Here is a 17782-nt window from a genome sequence, read left to right on the forward strand (position 1 = left end):
TCCTGAAGAGCAAGAGGTGGGCCGCGGAGCAAGTGAGTGAGGTAATGAGACGAGGGTGTTGGGATGGCAGAGTTAACCCCCAGATGCAGCCAGAAGGAGGTGCTGTGGTGGTGAGTAGAGGTCCCCATGACACATCTGTATAACACAATATCAATATTTTTCATATTTTTGGTGGTTGTCACATTGAAAGCTGCTGTTCAGCTCTGAATTCTCCGGCTCTGTTGACAGTTGGTTTCATATGCTCAAGTTCAAATGTTCAGGGTGATGCTTTACTCATGTTCTCATTCTGGTCTTACAATGGGGCCTAACATTTGTGAAGTAAAGAGTGAGGGGGTTCAAAACTGTCTGGTTTTCACAGCTACTTTACGGGACAGCCAGTCTGAGAGTTTCTCAGTTGCTTGATCTCTTGTAAGGAAAGTAAAGGGCTGAAGCGGGTAGGGATTGTTATCCCATTTTGGGGGATGCACTCGGCTTATTAGGTTTTGTCTGAGAACAGGGTTCTGATGACTCAACATAGAAAACATGCTTCCTGTGTCATATTTAAAATGTTCTAAGACAAAAGATATGATGTGCTCCATCGTTTGTGCCTGGTGACCAGGCACATCCACCTAGTTAAAAATCATAACGCATTTTTGCTTATCTGTCATTCTCTCCTGGATATAGACCATTTGGATGGTGGTAGTTCCTTGTATCCCAGCCCTTTCTCTGACATGGCACGGTACAGTGTTCACGGATCCAGTCTTCTTATCAGAAATTGCTTTCTCCTTTGGATAATACAGGCCTAAGATCCATAGTGACACATCCTCTTTACAGTGGCTGATCAAAATGTACATTCATGGGAAGTCATCAATTATTTATTTTTAAAATGCTGTTTTTGAAACCGAAGTAAAAGCCTCTCCCTTATCAGTGGCTCTTTAATACAGAAGTTTGAGTCTAAACAACTTTACTTTATACAACATCTCTGTGGAGCATATCATTTGATTACTGCTCTGATTAGACACACTAACCCTGTCTCCGACCTCCTGGCACAAGGTTGTTTCATTTACCTTTGAAACTCATAACAGCATGTAGCTCCTGATTAAGTATTGTTCATTGTTTATGGCTTTATAAGTTGCACTGCTGTGCTCCACAAGCTGATCCCCTCCTTTCCTCCCTCTTTCCTTCCACCATCTTTTCTTTGCCTGCATCCCCAGATCCAGCCCCCGTATTCAGTTCTCTATTCCCTACAGCTTTCACTCTGGATTCAGCCTCCATCAGATTTAGGCTTCTCTGCAGCCAGCTCCAGATTCATCTTCCCAAGAGTCACCATTTCACATATCCCTCCCCCCACCCCCACCCCCACCCCGATTCATCCCCCTCTCCATTACCTCCAGATTCAGCCCCAAGTCCCTTTGTCCGTTCAGTTTCCCAGCCCTAATGTTTTCTCCCATCCCCTGGGCAGCACTGCACAAATCTCTCCCTGGAAGACCAGCTGAGTAGCAGGAAGAGGGGAAACAGATTCTTAAGCTCCTCTAGCTGCACTTCTCACAAGCAGCCAGAAACAACAGCCGCAGGAGGTCAGACTAGATGATCATAATGGTCCCTTCTGACCTTAATATCTATGACTCCCAGCTCTGAAGAACAGGGGAGTGAGGGGTTATTTTTGTTTTGTTTTTTTGTGGGGTGGTGGTTATAAACCTTTTATAAAGTTTACTACATTGTCCATTGCTCTCTTTCCACATGGAAATGAAATATACCCACTGTCAATTAGGAGTAGTACTCCATGGAATCCATCCTCTACATGGTACCAAGTCACTGGAATGCCATTGTCCTCCAATCTTTTCTTGTACAACAGGCCATCATCCCTGACCACATCGTACTCGCAGGTCAAGATGAAAGTCTCTGGGAGGTGGTGAACAATGGCATCTTCAGCTAATAGTGGGGAAAAGGTTGTCTCAAAAACTAGTTTGGCCAAAGTATGAAGTTCTTCTGAATATGAAGCAGATGCAGGTGGTTTGTAGCCTCTGATCTTAAATTCCATGGGGATATTGTCTGGACTCAGCCATTTGCTAAACTTCAGTTTCAAATCCTCATGCACATGGGAACCTTCTAGGATACCTTTCATCAGTGACAAGTCCTTATTGAGATACTGCATACCAAGCGTGAGGGTCCGTTTCTTTAACAAGAGGGGGACTGAACCGTTTTGCTGATATGAAGGCAAATTAAAGTCCACAGCTTGGAGAAACGGATAGAGCAAGATCTGGGCTCGTGCCTTTGGGAGGTCTGTTCTATTCACCAGGGCTTGGCAAACAGCAGCCGCAAGCGTACCACCGCTGCTGTCCCCGCAGATGATAATACGGGTGGGATCCACCCCATAGTCTTCTGCGGTCCTCATAAAGTGTACCGCGGCAGTGAGACAGTCCCAGAACTGGGTTGGATATGGATGCTCAGGAGCCAAACGATACCTAAAATATCAATGACAGCGTTTTAATGTCATCAGATCTATGGGAAGTGTCATCTTCTCTTTCAAGTACCTTTTAAAGTTAGAAAACATATATGTTTATTAATACCTATGTATATGTTTAAAATTCTGCTTTGTAGAATAGCTTCAGGAGTTACCCCCCTCCCCTTTTTTAATTATGTTTTAGACAACTGTAGACACATCACCTGACTCTGTGAGGTACTGAAATATTCTGGAGTATGTACCAGTAATCGGCCTTCCTGCTTTTAGGTTTGCAATGAAGTCTAATACCTCCCTGAGCACATATGTGAGAATAGAGATTTCTAAAATAAACACTGAAAGTGATAAAGATTTACTATTTTTTGTGTCAGGAATTATTTATAAAGGGAGCCAAGTGGCGCTAAGGATTCCACATGGGTGTTCGCTCAATTCTGCTAGCCCAGGATTTAGGGAACAGGTAGTGCAATTTTGAATATAATTCAAGGGAAACAACTTTTTATCCCAATTCCTTTTCTCTTAAAAAAAGGAGATACAATTTCCCTTAAAGAAACACACAATATCAGGAAACATAAAACCATTAATCCACAAATGCACCACACAGGGTGTAGTCAGCAACAATCTGTATTCATTTTAACAGCGCCACGAATATGGATGGTTGACATATACACAGAAGGGTTGGAATATACAGATTAATATTCATTGTGGTTATGTCTTTTTATTAGCAATTTATGATGCACTCTCAATTAGCCAAAGGTCTCAGAACACCGAACACATTTGTTAATCAGGGAAGCTAGTCAGACAGTCTATTGAGTACAGACCGCAAAGTCTTTTGCTTGCTTTTTTCTCTGATTATCCTGCAGCAGTCATCTTCTATCAGGTTTGTCAGGTTATCAGGATTAAAACAATTTAGCTAGAGATCTTTAGTTACAACATGATGAATGCTGATGAATTGAAGCATTTAGGGAGGCCACTTTCCTCATTCATTACAAAGACATAATTTCCCTGAAAATCCCAGTGATCCATAACAGGGTCATGTGCTTTGACTTTAGCATTTGGGAGATAACTAGCAGGGAGGTTTTTAAAGGTCTGTTCTATCTGTAAACAGTTTTTCAATAGGTAAGGGACAGCAGATGGCCCTCTGGAATATGTAGGATAATTCCTGGGTTTGGTAGATTAATAACATTTCTTCCTGTGCGCTGCAAATGGCTTCCTCTTACAGCTCTTTGCATCGGCTCTCAGTGGAGAGGACCATGTTTTAAATAAAAGGGGGTTGGATAACTGCAACTCAAATCATTCAGACTGTTACCCAATTCATTTTAAAATGTATGTTTTTGAAAACAGCCTCCAAGCTTGAGTTTTTAATAGTGGATGCCAACATATACAGATGTCATTTAGTGCGTATCAGGGCAGTGGCTGTTTGTTAGTTGATAACTAACACTGGAACAAAGCCCTCCACAAAATAACGGTCAGTGCTGGGGGATGGAAGGGAAGGCACAACTTCCCTTCCCTCCCCCACGCACGACTCTTCTTATCAGCCCTACACAGAAGTATTCTATAGTACTTGCAATGAGCCCCACAATCAGCAGACCCTTGTATATCTTCTCCCTTGCTCCCAATTCTGCTGTAGTCTCTGTGGAGAGACATAACGGCATGCTTTGCAGTGGGTTATAGGAGGGGCTTGAGGACTCATTTGCCGAAGCTGCTCCCCTTCTCCTAGGCCTCTGTGGTACACAGCTATGAAGCTGCTGCCTAGAAGAATATTTCCATTAGCTGGATGAATCCAAATTGGCAGGGCCTGATGAAATTCATCCTAGGGTACTTCAGGAACTAGCTGAAGCAATCTTGGAACTCTTTGAGAACTCAAGGAAGACAGGTGAGGTCCCAGAGGAATGGAGAAGGCAAACATACTACCTATCTTTTTAAAAGGGGAACAAGGAGGACCTGAGGAATTATAGACCAGTCAGCCTAACTTTGGTACCTGGAAAGACACTGGAACAAATTATTAAACAAACAATTTGTAAGCACCTAGAGAAAAACAAACAGTTCTAAGGAATAGCCAGCACAGATTTGTCAAAGACCAATTATGCCAAACCAACCTAACTTCCTTCTTTGACCAGGCTACTGGCCTGCTTGGCAGGGGAGCGTGGGAAGCAGTAGCATGATGTATCTTGATTTTAGTAAAGCTTTTGACGCAGTCTCACATTCTCATAAGCAAGCAGGGAAACGTGGTCTAGATTAAATTACTATAAGGTGGGTGCACAACTGGTTGAAAGACTACTCAAAGAGTAGTTATCAATACTTGCTGTCCAATTGGGAGGGCGTATCTAGAGGGGTCCAGCAGGGGTCAGTTGTGGGTCCAGTACTAGTCAATATTTTCATGAATGAGTTAGGTAATGAAGTGGAGAGTAGGCTTATAAAATTTGCAGATTATTCCAAGCTTGTCAGGGTTGCAAGCACTTTGGAAGAAAAAATATAGAGTTCAAAATGACCTTGACAAATTGAAGGATTGGTCTGAATTCAACAAGATGAAATTCAATCAAGATACGTGCAAAGTAGGAAGGAAAACTCAAATGCACAACTACAAAATGGGGAATATCTGGCTAGGTGGTAGTAACACTGCAAAGGATCTAAGTGTTACGGTGGATCACAAATTGAGCGTGAGTCAACAATATGATGCAGTTGTGAAAAAGGCTAACATCATTCTGGACTCTATTAACAGCAGTGTTATATGTAAGACAAGGAAAGTCATTGTCCATCTCTACGCAGCACTGGAGAGGTCTTAGCTGGAGTACTGTGTCCGGTTCTGGGCATCACACTTAGGAAAGATGTGGACAAACTGGAGAGAATCCAGAGAGGCAACAAAAATGATAAATGGTTGAGAAAATAGAAACCTATGAAAGCTTAAGAAAACTAATCAAGTTTAGACCTGAGAGAATAAGACTGAGGTGGGAACCTGATAAGTCTTCAAATATGTTAAGGACTCTTATAACAGGGATGGCGATCAATTGTTCTGTGTCCACTGAAGGCAGGACAAGATGTAATGGGTGGAATGTGCCAGAAGGAAGACTTAGTTTAGATATTAGAAAAAACTTTCTAACTACAAAGATAGTTAAATACTGGAATAGCTTCCACAGGAGGTTGTGGAATCCCCATCACTGGAGATTTTTAAGAACACACTGGGCAAACACCTGTCAGGGATGGTCTTGGTCCTGCCTTGGTGCAGGGAGCTACACTTGGTGGCTTCTCAAGGTCCCTTCTAGCCCTACATTTCTATGATTCCATCATTCTATAGCTAATGCACTGCAATAACAGCCATCCTAAGGATTGATCTGGCTGTATAATGACAGGTGAGAGTAAGGTATGTGCAGTCCCCTTCCTCTACATTAGAGGGGTCAGGATTTGACCCACTATCTATAAAAATGATGCTATGTATTAAAATATTTAAAGGGGTTTTTTTCTTTGTTTGGTCTGATCTTTTAGGCTCCATAACAGACTTATTGCAAGTCTACTCCAAAGAACTCAACAAGAGGGCAGAGCGTAGAGTGAAAAACTATATCCATCCATATGTTCCTTTTGTTGAACCACTTTCTGAAAGAGCAGGCTGATAGGGACATCTCATGGACACACACACCTGGAAGCTGACACATTGTAAATGGTTCCCACATAATGCAACTGAAATAAAATCACTTACCCAACACACACAACCACTGAGTCACTTCCACGGGCAATAAAACGGCATACTCTTTCATACATGCCTGCAACACAAACATTCTCAATGGAGTTGTATTAATATCTTCAAGATATTCAATTCTATATCCTTACACAATGTGAAGAAAATTCAGATGGGTGTTCATTTTTGATGAGGGACTCATGATCTTACAGGAGGATTAGGGGGTTTTATGTGACTTGGAATTCTACTCATCCCTGGTTTACTAATCCAGAGAAAGTCTTAGTGTGTTCAGTATGTGGCAAAAGGGCCTCTCATGTTTTTCACTGGGAGTTGTGTGCATTGGGGCGGAAGTATCCAAACACCATACTCAAAATATTCCTCAATGCCTCTTTGAGTGAGTCAAGGTGTGAAAGTAACATCACTTAAAAGAAAGAGTCAGACTTTCTGGAATCTGTATCTCCTTCATACTAATAAGCCTGCATTGGATTTCTCCTGCCCTTGGCCTTGACACTACTAGATTTTGTGAGGGGTGTGGCACAGGGATGAACTCTCCCACCATTTTGTTAACATCTGTGGGAGCCCTAGTGCAGACAGGACACCAAAGTTGATTCACATTTCTACCTTCACGTTATGTAAACCAGCCCTGTGGGAGGTTGGACAAAGACACCACTGCTGGCATTAGCAGGGCCACATCAAGGGTAATGCAATGGAGGGATTTTCTTAAGGGGCAAGTGTGTTATTTTCTTTCACACACACACACAGAGAACTACCTCAGACCTCACCACTTTCCACTGCAAGGGCACGATGCATTTTTTTTAAACCTTGTCTCTACTAGTATAAACACACAACACATGCCTATATATACACATATATAAAATAAATATTATCTTAATTTTTTTAATTGTTCATGCAGCTTTTTCCCTGTGGTATGGAAGAACCACGCATGACAGACACCAGGAACATTGTATAATACACATCTGGAAGGGGCTTACATTGCCACAGTGATGAGCAACAGATAAGAACCAGAATAGAATATAGTAAAAAAGCAGTAATGTGTAGAACGAAGAAAGGGAGGGGAAGGGAAACTTGCAAGGGAAAGAGAGTGAAAAGGAGTGCTGTAAAAGAGTCAATAACGAGTGTGGGATATAGAATGAATGATGAGGCAGGAAGGGAGGGACGATGGAATGAAATGGTAACTGGAATGGTAGGGTGGAGATAATAGAAAGAAGGAGAGAAACGGTGTGCAAGAGACTGCATCCACAGATTTTTAAATCTGAGGTAAGGCCGTCATTTGTTCCACGTATGGAAAACAAATGAAAAGGAACATTGTCTGGGGGCTAGTTCCACGGAGATGTAGTAATTGTCCCTTCCACAGGTGCTCAGAATAGACCAGGCCTTTATTCCAAAAGCTACAACATCTTAGCACAGATCTTAGGAAATGTCCCTGCTGTCTATTTATCCGAAAAAAAAGAAAGATGATGGAATAGCGCAAATTGGATATTGGAAGGGAAGATAGGTGCATCTCAATTGCACATTCAGGAATTGAGCAGCTTTGTTAGCCAAATCCTCTGAGGCATCACCTGTCACAGGGCTTAAAACTTGCACCAAGGAAGCATATAATGACAAAATGGGCTACCCCTTCCAAAGGGATTATTGTACCTCACAGGAATAATAGACATCTGATGAGGACATCTGTAAAGTTGCTAGCTGTTTTAATACCTCCCTCTGCAGATAGGACTAGAGCTGAGGAAATAATTGTTTGTTTGTTTTTCAAGTCAGTGGCTGAACTGAAAACGACAAATAATATTTTGTTTTGGTTCATCCCAAAACCTACATCTTTCTTTTTAATGATTTGGGGTTTTCTTTTAGTTTTTGGGTGCCTTTGCTTTATTTAAATCTAGTTACATTTCCAATCAAAACTTTGTTTCAAACCAAAAGGTCAAAACATATCATTTAGAAACTGTTGAAACAAAACTTTGACTTTAGTTTCTGCGAAAAAGTTTTTTTTTTTTTATTCACTGAATTCACTCCCAATTCAAGAATAGTTTTGGAAAACCCCAAACTGCATTTTTCTTTGAATAAACTATGCTTCTGAAAAAATTCACCCCACTCTAATTACAGCATCCAACACTCAGCCTGCATATAGGCCAAGATTTCCCAAAGAGAACAGTGATCTTGGATGCCTCAATTTTTGCCCAATGTGAGATGCCTTTAAAGGGCCCTGATTTATTCAAAGGGTGGGTACTTGGCATCTACTGAAGTCTGAATACCTTATGATGTCTCAGATTGGGCAACCAAAAATATGTCTAAGGGATTATTATTATCGTGGGAGATTTTTCAGAGGCATAAAGGACATTTCAGTGCTATAATAATTAACAAAGTTCAGTATGTTACTGATCTCAAAGACTTCCAGCCTGGGAGCAGTTTGCCTAGCAGTGGCCAAAGCTCCAATTTTTCTGTCTCCAATAGCAACAATTAAAGGGAAAAGTAAAGTAATTCTCATGAATGGTCAGAGAACAGAAATCCAAGGAAAAGTACAAATTTTCGTCGAAGGGAATGCTCAGCGGCATAATGCTGGAAAGTCTGACTAAAAATATGTAACTTTTAAGTTTGGTTATCATTCTTAATTTATTTTTTAAATTCTTAATTGCAGTAGTTCTTAATTATCATGTAAGAACTATCATAATAGAAGGAACATCAAATTTATCATAGTTCTTAATTTCTTTAAAATTCTTACCTATGCTTCCAAACTGGCCAATTCCTCCATGAAGGTAAAGGACTCCTCTCCTTTGGCCAGCAGATGACGCTTTCGGATGGTAAACCCTCACTGACACCTTTGCAAACTTCAAGTCCTCGATGAAGAGATTAGCATTCTTCCATGGGGGTATTCCATACAAGAAGGTCCTGATGAAGTAAACCTCCTTGCAGATTCGCAGTTTCTCAAAAATCCTTGCCTATTTATAGGGAGACAGAGACCAAAAATTAGTTTACAGTTCCCTGTCAATGTGCTTCAGCCATATCCTGGAGAGTGAACAGGAAATTGTCTCCAGAACCAATTCAAATTTTGGGGTCTGTGCTGGTGCTGCCATCAAAGGGCCCCGTTGTGAGGGTAACGTGGTCACTTCTTCATTCTGAAGTAGATTCAGACAACCAACTTGTTTCACATGTGCTACCAATTACCCTGCATCTCATTACAACTGTTTGATTACTAATAACTCTGGCTGGCTTTGAACTGGTAACCTACAGCAAAGTTGAAATGCTTCTTCTTCCACTCCCAATCTTTTCTAAAACTGGGCAGGAGCAGACAGGGATATTTCCTGTTGTCCGAGGCACACAGGGTATGTCTCTTCGACAGTCAGCGGGTGTGACTGCCACTCAAGCGGACATAGCCAAGCAATCTTTAATCTAACTATTTTGAATCCTCGAACCGTGAAGCTGTGGCCATGCAAGGCTCAGCGTGGGCTAGCCCAGCGAGGAATTTCCCAGGGTTCCATGGGGGGGTTGTGCAGGCTGCATTGAAGCTTGAGCTGTTGCAGCTTTGCTGTTCTGTAACCCAACATAGCCAGATTAAAACTAGCCCAGGTATCTCCACTGGAGCTGCAGTCACATCCTGTTACTGCAGGATAGATACAACCACAGCAACCCCTGATGTCATAGAATCATAGAATATCAGGGTTGGAAGGGACCCCTGAAGGTCATCTAGTCCAACCCCCTGCTCGAAGCAGGACCAATTCCCAGTTAATCTAGATCAAGTGATCTAGACAAGGATAGAGTGGCTTCAGTACTGTGCTAGATGACTTCAGACTCATCAAGAGTTTATTAGGCTGGCTAATCTCAGCTCAAACTACTGTGAACATAAAGAAAATCTCCTTCACATTGCCCTGCAGAGCCCCAGGTGCCAACCTCACAAGTTATGTGACATGTTCTTCACAGTCAGCACTAAAGTGACTAATTGCTTCTGGTTAGCAACAACAAAGTATTGTTATAGCAGACGTCATCAGGTGGTGCTGTTCCACATTGTCTTCCGAGTTCTCTCTTAGAGAGTGAACAAGTTTTTAGTCTTGGAAGAAACTCATGTGTTGTTGCCAGTTCTTGGTTATACCAGGTTCAGTGAGTAGAAGCTGTCGGAACGGCAGGAGAGTTTTGCTTTCTGCCTTAGTCTCTGATTATAGTCCATTCTTAAGGTAGATTTTACTCTCTGAGAAGCAGGCATTTGTGTTGGGCTGAGATTCCTGAAAGAGGGGATTGCCTGCATCTCTATTCCAGGACTGATAAATGTGTAAAAGCAAGTTACAGTTAGAATATATCTGTACTCCGTATCATTGACTTTTTTCCCTTCACTGGGGAGCTGACCTGTAAGGTCACAAAATCTGCTACCACCTGGTAGTGAGGTGACAGTGCTTGTCAGAAGAGGGATGTCAGGATTGGAAGAAGGGGCAACAAACCTGATTTACTTTTTACAGCGTGTTAACGGCTGTAGTCAAGAAGCCTTTTACAATTCAGCAACAACTTTATTAAACCAACACACTTATGAACATTTTCTTATATGCAAATAGATGGTGTGCTTTAAATTAACTATCTACAAACAGTGACAAAGTTTCTCCTCTGCCTTGGTGGGTCCTGGGCTTTTGGGTGGATTTGCTCACCTCAGAGGTTCACGGCAGCCCTCAGTTTGGCCACTTCTGCTAGAGGCTCAAACCTGCCGTCCACTCAGCTAACCTCGTCACTGGCCAGCATGGGGGAAATGGAGAACAATCCCTGCAGTCTCTGGGTCCCACCTAGTGGGTCAGGAACAGGCCAGATCCCTTTCCAAATTAGATCTTCCCTTCTGGTGTTGCTCACAGCCCAGGTCAACTCCTCCTGTGTCCGATCAGGAGTTCAGGGGATGGGGGGAACCCAGGCCCACCCTCTACACTGGGCTCCAGGCCAGGGCCGTGTAGATAGCAGCTGTCTACAATGTCCCCTGTATCAGCTGCGTGACAAATATAGCTACAGCTACAACTCCCTGAGCTACTTCCCCATGGCCTCCTCCCAGCACTTTCTTTATCCTCACCGCAGGATCTTCCTCCTGAAGCCTGATCACACTCGTACGCCTCAGTCCTCCAGTAGCACGCCTTCTCACTCCCTGCTCCTTGCACACACACCCCACTAACTGATGGGAGGTCCTTTTTAAACTAGGTGTCTTGATTAGTGTGCCTGCTATAATTGATTCTAGTATGTTCTTAATTGGCTCCAGGTGGCTTAATTAGCTTGCCTGTCTTAATTGGTTCTAGCAGGTTCCTGATTGCTCTAGGGCAGCCCCTGCTCTGGTCACTCAGGGAACAGAAAACTATTGATCCAGTGGCCAGTATATTTGCCTTTGACCAGACTCCTGTACCCCACTGGTCTGGGTCTGTCACAATACACAGTTCACATTACGTAACAAAATAACAGCAGCAAGGAAGTAAAAAACAGAGCTACCTTCCAGTTTGTGCCATCTACTTCTCCATTTGCTGATATGGAGCAATTCGTCACTACCACAATTACCATACTTAGCTGTAACCCATAAGGATGCCGGCCGCCAACTAGGAAATGTTGAAATAAGTGTAACACAGAGAGCTTCCAGAGGGGAGTATAAGCTGTCATCAAGTCTTAGCATGCTAAAAGCATGATCTAGTATCTTGATATCTGCATGGAAATGGCCTATCTTCATCCATTTTAATTCCTAAATTAGTAACTTCTGAGCTTGGCATGGTTTTGAATGCGTCACTTGCTGCAACACCTAATAAAAAAACACATGCAATTTTCTGGTGATGCTGACAGCAACAATCTCTGTCTTGCCAATAGGTATGGCGAGGGGAGGTGCAGTCTCAAATTTCATAAGAATTGCAAGCTTGCATTAAAAAAAGCTGACAAGTCAATTTTGACTCATTTCACAAGTTTGTCCTGCTCATAGATTCCTCCCACAAACAACACAAATGGTGTAGCATGCAATCAACAGTAGACGCTCAAGCTGAAACAGTGAAAACCAGATCCCATTGGCAACAATAGGCGGTGGTGGAGGTTTGCATCCCTATGGAGGAAGGGTTACGGTTGTGCTTCGTAGTCTGTGGTGTACAGTAGCTCTAGTGATAAGATGTGTATCTGTGGGTAGAAGGGAATATGTACTCTTAGCTCATTTAACTTTTCATATCCTTGCTTTGGTGGTTTTGGTCTTTGTTATGGCATGTGTGGTGGCAACCTTAGCACTCTCTCTCTCTCTCACACACACACATTTTGTGTATGAATTTCCTGGGTTTCTGAAATGTGGAGCAGTTGATGTCACACTTACATATTGGGGAAGTGGGTAGGATTCAGAGTTTTGGGAGTAGTGGTGGTTATGGGAGTAGAACCTGGATTACGCTGCGGGTAGGGCCTAGAAAAGGATTAAGCAAAGGAGGAAGGTGTATGCGCGTGGACCATCTAGTTGTGCTGGGGAAAGGGGGCAGAGCTTCTCCTGGCATGGCTCAGGGGCCCTTTCCACTGAAGCACAGTTCCAGAGGCCCCTCATACACTCCCTTCCACTGATCTGCCTCCCTCTTCTCGCCAGCCCCCGTCCCTAATCTCTCCCTATGGAACACTGAGCAGAGAATGTGTGTGAAGTTTTAAACACTGTGAATATTATTGTATCAACAGACAGCTCCCCAGTTTCCATAGCCCTGCTCCCTATCCAGCTTCACTCCTGTGACCATCAGCCAGTCCCCATCTTCTGCTTTAAGATACAGTCTGGCACTTTCTGTCTCTTTCCCCCTGTCCTTTGTTGACTGCAAAGCCACCACTGTCCAGCCCTTTTTTTCTTATCAGTTAAATCTTAGCTTGTAAGAAAAAACTAAAGCACAGACCAGTTTTCCTATTTATTCATGTATTTTTATTCACACGAGTCATAACTGTTTCCATCTATGTCCCTATGAATGCTAGGTTTCAGAGTAACAGCCGTGTTAGTCTGTATTCGCAAAAGAAAGAGTACTTGTGGCACCTTAGAGACTAACCAATTTATTTGAGCATGAGCTTTCGTGAGCTACAGCTCACTTCATCGGATGCATACTGTGGAAAGTTTAGAAGATCTTATTATATACACACAAAGCATGAAAAAATACCTCCTCCCACCCCACTCTCCTGCTGGTAATAGCTTATCTAAAGTGATCACTCTCCTTACAATGTGTATGATAATCAAGTTCGGCCATTTCCAGCACAAATCCAGGTTTTCTCACCCCCCCCTCCCCCCCACACAAACTCACTCTCCTGCTGGTAATAGCTTATCTAAAGTGACCACTCTCCTTACATTGTGTATGATAATCAAGGTGGGCCATTTACAGCACAAATCCAGGGTTTAACAAGAACGTCTGGGGGGTGGGGGGGAACAAGGGGAAATAGGCTACCTTGCATAATGACTAAGCCACTCCCAGTCTCTATTCAAGCCTAAGTTAATTGTATCCAATTTGCAAATGAATTCCAATTCAGCAGTTTCTCGCTGGAGTCTTGTTTTGAAGTTTTTTTGTTGTAAAATAGCGACTTTCATGTCTGTAATCGCGTGACCAGAGAGATTGAAGTGTTCTCCGACTGGTTTATGAATGTTATAATTCTTGACATCTGATTTGTGTCCATTTACTCTTACGTAGAGACTGTCCAGTTTGACCAATGTACACGGCAGAGGGGCATTGCTGGCACATGATGGCATATATCACATTGGTGGATGTGCAGGTGAACGAGCCTCTGATAGTGTGGCTGATGTGATTAGGCCCTGTGATGGTGTCCCCTGAATAGATATGTGGGCACAGTTGGCAACGGGCTTTGTTGCAAGGATAGGTTCCTGGGTTAGTGGTTCTGTTGTGTGGTATGTGGTTGCTGGTGAGTATTTGCTTCAGGCTGGGGGGCTGTCTGTAGGCAAGGACTGGCCTGTCTCCCAAGATTTGTGAGAGTGTTGGGTCATCCTTCAGGATAGGTTGTAGATCCTTAATAATGCGTTGGAGGGGTTTTAGTTGGGGGCTGAAGGTGACGGCTAGTGGCATTCTGTTATTTTCTTTGTTAGGCCTGTCCTGTAGTAGGTGACTTCTGAGAACTCTTCTGGCTCTATCAATCTGTTTCTTCACTTCCGCAGGTTGATGGTGGGATGGAAATTGTTGAAATCATGGTGGAATTCCTCAAGGGCTTCTTTTCCATGGGTCCAGATGATGAAGATGTCATCAATATAGCGCAAGTAGAGTAGGGGTGTTAGGTGACAAGAGTTGAGGAAGTGTTGTTCTAAGTCAACCATAAAAATGTTGGCATACTGTGGGGCCATGCGGGTACCCATAGCAGTGCCGCTGATCTGAAGGTATACATTGTCCCAAATGTAAAACAGTTATGGGTAAGGACAAAGTCACAAAGTTCAGCCACCAGGTTAGCTGTGACATTATTGGGGATAGCGTTCTTGACGGCTTGTAGTCCATCTTTGTATGGAATGTTGGTGTAGAGGGCTTCTACATCCATAGTGGCCAGGATGGTGTTATCAGGAAGATCACCGATGGATTGTAGTTTCCTCAGGAAGCCAGTGGTGTCTCGAAGGTAGCTGGGAGTGCTGGTAGCGTAGGGCCTGAGGAGGGAGTCTACATAGCCAGACAATCCTGCTGTCAGGGTGCCAATGCCTGAGATGATGGGGCGCCCAGGGTTTCCAGGTTTATGGATCTTGGGTAGTAGATAGAATATCCCAGGTCGGGGTTCCAGGGGTGTGTCTCTGCGGATTTGATCTTGTGCTTTTTCAGGGAGTTTCTTGAGCAAATGCTGTAGTTGCTTTTGGTAACTCTCAGTGGGATCAGAGGGTAATGGCTTGTAGAAAGTGGTGTTGGAGAGCTGCCGAGCAGCCTCTTGTTCATATTCCGACCTATTCATGATGACAACAGCACCTCCTTTGTCAGCCTGGCTCAACTTGATTATCATACACATTGTAAGGAGAGTGATCACTTTAGATAAGCTATTACCAGCAGGAGAGTGGGGTGGGAGGAGGTATTTTTTCATGCTTTGTGTGTATATAATAAGATCTTCCACAGTATGCATCCGATGAAGTGAGCTGTAGCTCACAAAAGCTTATGCTCAAATAAATTGGTTAGTCTCAAAGGTGCCACAAGTACTCCTTTTCTTTCTTCCTATGAATGCTGAATATTTTCCTCATCGGCTGTTTGAATTATTTGCTGTATTTGTATGGCTGTACAGACGGATGCTCCAGCGTCTGAGCTATTATTTTAAAAGATACGTTTCACAGGGCTGCTAAGATAACTTGAAAAATGTGAACCAAGAGTAGCTGAACGGTGGGAGTCTGTGGGCAGCCTGAAACACTAGCTAGGAGAGGCACCTGCTGCCTGTTATTTTAACAGAGGCACCCAGTTACTGTGTGGGCAGCACATGGCTGTAGAGGGACCGTGGTGGGAGTTATGCAGCTGTAGGAAGAACTGGAAGAGGGGCTGTTGGTGGCAGGGCAGGGGAGAGGGCAGAGTGGAAGACGCTCATGGAGGGGGAAGCCCATGCAAACTCATAGCCCTGCTCATCTCATGTTCTCTTTCCAGACAAATGATTCACCAAACGTTAATCTGATGTTCCGTACATCTCTGGACCAACAACACCCTTCCCTGAGCTTCCCATCCCACGTGGCCCTGTTGCCCCATGTCCACTCCCAGGCCGGGGGGACAATAAGGGGGCCGATTGTTTTTAAGTGTATATTTCAAAATTTGGAGAGTGGCTTGTCTGAGAGATGGGTGTGAGTGAAGCTTGGTGCTTTTGGGGGGCCGTATTTTTAGCTTAGAAAGGTTCAAAAAAGAAGGGTGAGGTTCCTCAGGCCACATTTCTTAAAGGGACCATTTAAAATTAATTTTAGGGCAAGTCTACACTTCAGGCTGGAGGGAGTGGTTCCCAGCACAAGGAGACATTCTGGGATTGTTTAGCCTGCAGAAGAGAAGAGCGAGGGGGGATTTGATAGCTGCTTTCAACTACCTGAAAGGGGGTTCCAAACAGGATGGAGCTCGGCTGTTCTCAGTGGTGGCAGTTGACAGAACAAGGAGCAATGGTCTCAAGTTGCAGTGATGGAGGTTTAGGTTGGATATTAGGAAAAACGTTTTCACTAGGAGGGTGGTGAAGCACTGGAATGGATTACCTAGGGAGGTGGCGGAATCTCCTTCATTAGAAGTTTTTAAGGTCAGCTTGACAAAGCCCTAGCTGGGATGATTTAGTTGGGGATTGGTCCTGCTTTGAGCAGGGGGTTGGACTAGATGACCTCCTGAGGTCCCTTCCAACCCTGATATTCTATGATTCTATGGGTCTTTGGCTAGCTCTCCTTGAGCCGGTGTGCTAAAACTAGAGAGGTTGGGCTAGCCACCCCAAGTACGGGCCGAGGGTCTCCAAGAGGTCTTGTAGTTTGTGTCACTGCGGCTCCCTTCTATCTGTAGCGTGCTATCTTGAGAGCTAGCGCAGGTATGTCAATTAAGGATTTCCTTGAAAATCCTCAGAAAAGTCAATGCTGACTCAGATGATGTGCTGTGACTTTGGCAAAGATATACTGTATTCGTCACACCCACAAAAAGAGGTGGTTGAATCCCTGCTTTAAAAACACAACATAAGCCTCCCTGTGGAGTCACAGCGAGCAGCTCCCTACTACTGCTTTTAAACAGAACTCTCTTAATAGCAGGATTCAGACCATGCCTAGCTCCTGAGCCTATGCAAATTGATGCAACGCCATTGACTTCAATCTTAGTTCTTGCCTCATTTTAACACTTCATATGTATACATATTTTCACAGACACACTGTAGTCTTCCTTACACCTTGGACTGAAGAACAGCAAGTTGTACTGCCCACACTTGAAATCTTTCTACTGCATTTGCATAAGCAACAGGTTTCCCAGCCCTGTGCAGAGCTCCTACCTAGCACAGATTTTATCACTCTTTGTACTTTTTCTAAAAAGGCTTTTGCCTAAACACGAAGAAATAATTCTCCCTCGGAGCTACCCGTGAGTGATGCTGCCTGGTGCTTTCTTCTCTTTACCTCCAAGAACTAATCCAGTTGACAGGGATCTTGTGCCAACTCTTTACAATACATTTAAATGGAAATCAAACCCGAGTTTCAAACAAGGTACACTCACCAGACCAAATACAAAGTTCACGACGTAATGAATAAAGTAAAGCTTTACGCGCTGATCCACTTCTCGAGGGATTTCAGCCTTTGGATGTTCATAGTAAAATGCCAATGCCACCAACAGGATAAAAGCAACAAGAAAAATTGCTAATGTGAATTCCATTTCACGGTGCTCAGAAGGATGGAACTAGGAACTGACTGCTCTCCTGCAGTTGTCTCCACAGCTAAAATCTTCAGTGGCAGGATCAAAAAATCCCTCCACACCCCATCCTCCTCCTCTTGGAAATACTCATAGGTAGGTGAAGATCTCACCACACAGGAAGTATTAATTAGAAAAAGGTGAGGCTTGCATAAATTATTGTTTCATATTAATAGATATAATGGCAACACATATTCTATATGTGTTTTCCTACTGTGCCTATCGTTTTTGGATTAGTGCTTCTCTTGGCAAAGATATATTAGCTCTAACAAGAGACCTGAGATTTGTCTTCTCTCTCATATTGCAATAGCAGGAGGATTTTTCAGAACCTCATTTCACTGATCTTGCATTTCTGTT

General features: G+C 43.4%; 1 protein-coding gene across 1 annotated transcript; it reads right to left on the bottom strand.

Moving 5' to 3' along the window:
* Positions 1-1669: 1669 nt before the first annotated feature.
* Positions 1670-17389, bottom strand: LOC311532982 (arylacetamide deacetylase-like 4; the record flags this gene model as incomplete). Its single annotated transcript, XM_084652005.1, has 4 exons — positions 1670-2444; positions 6132-6195; positions 8848-9064; positions 17234-17389. The coding sequence occupies 4 exons, from the start codon at positions 17387-17389 to the stop codon at positions 1670-1672; spliced, it is 1212 nt and encodes a 403-aa protein (XP_084508131.1).
* Between the last annotated feature and the right edge of the window lie 393 nt (positions 17390-17782).

Source organism: Lepidochelys olivacea (assembly GCF_965140295.1).
Source record: "Lepidochelys olivacea isolate rLepOli2 genome assembly, chromosome: 18".
Lineage (NCBI taxonomy): Eukaryota > Metazoa > Chordata > Testudines > Cheloniidae > Lepidochelys > Lepidochelys olivacea.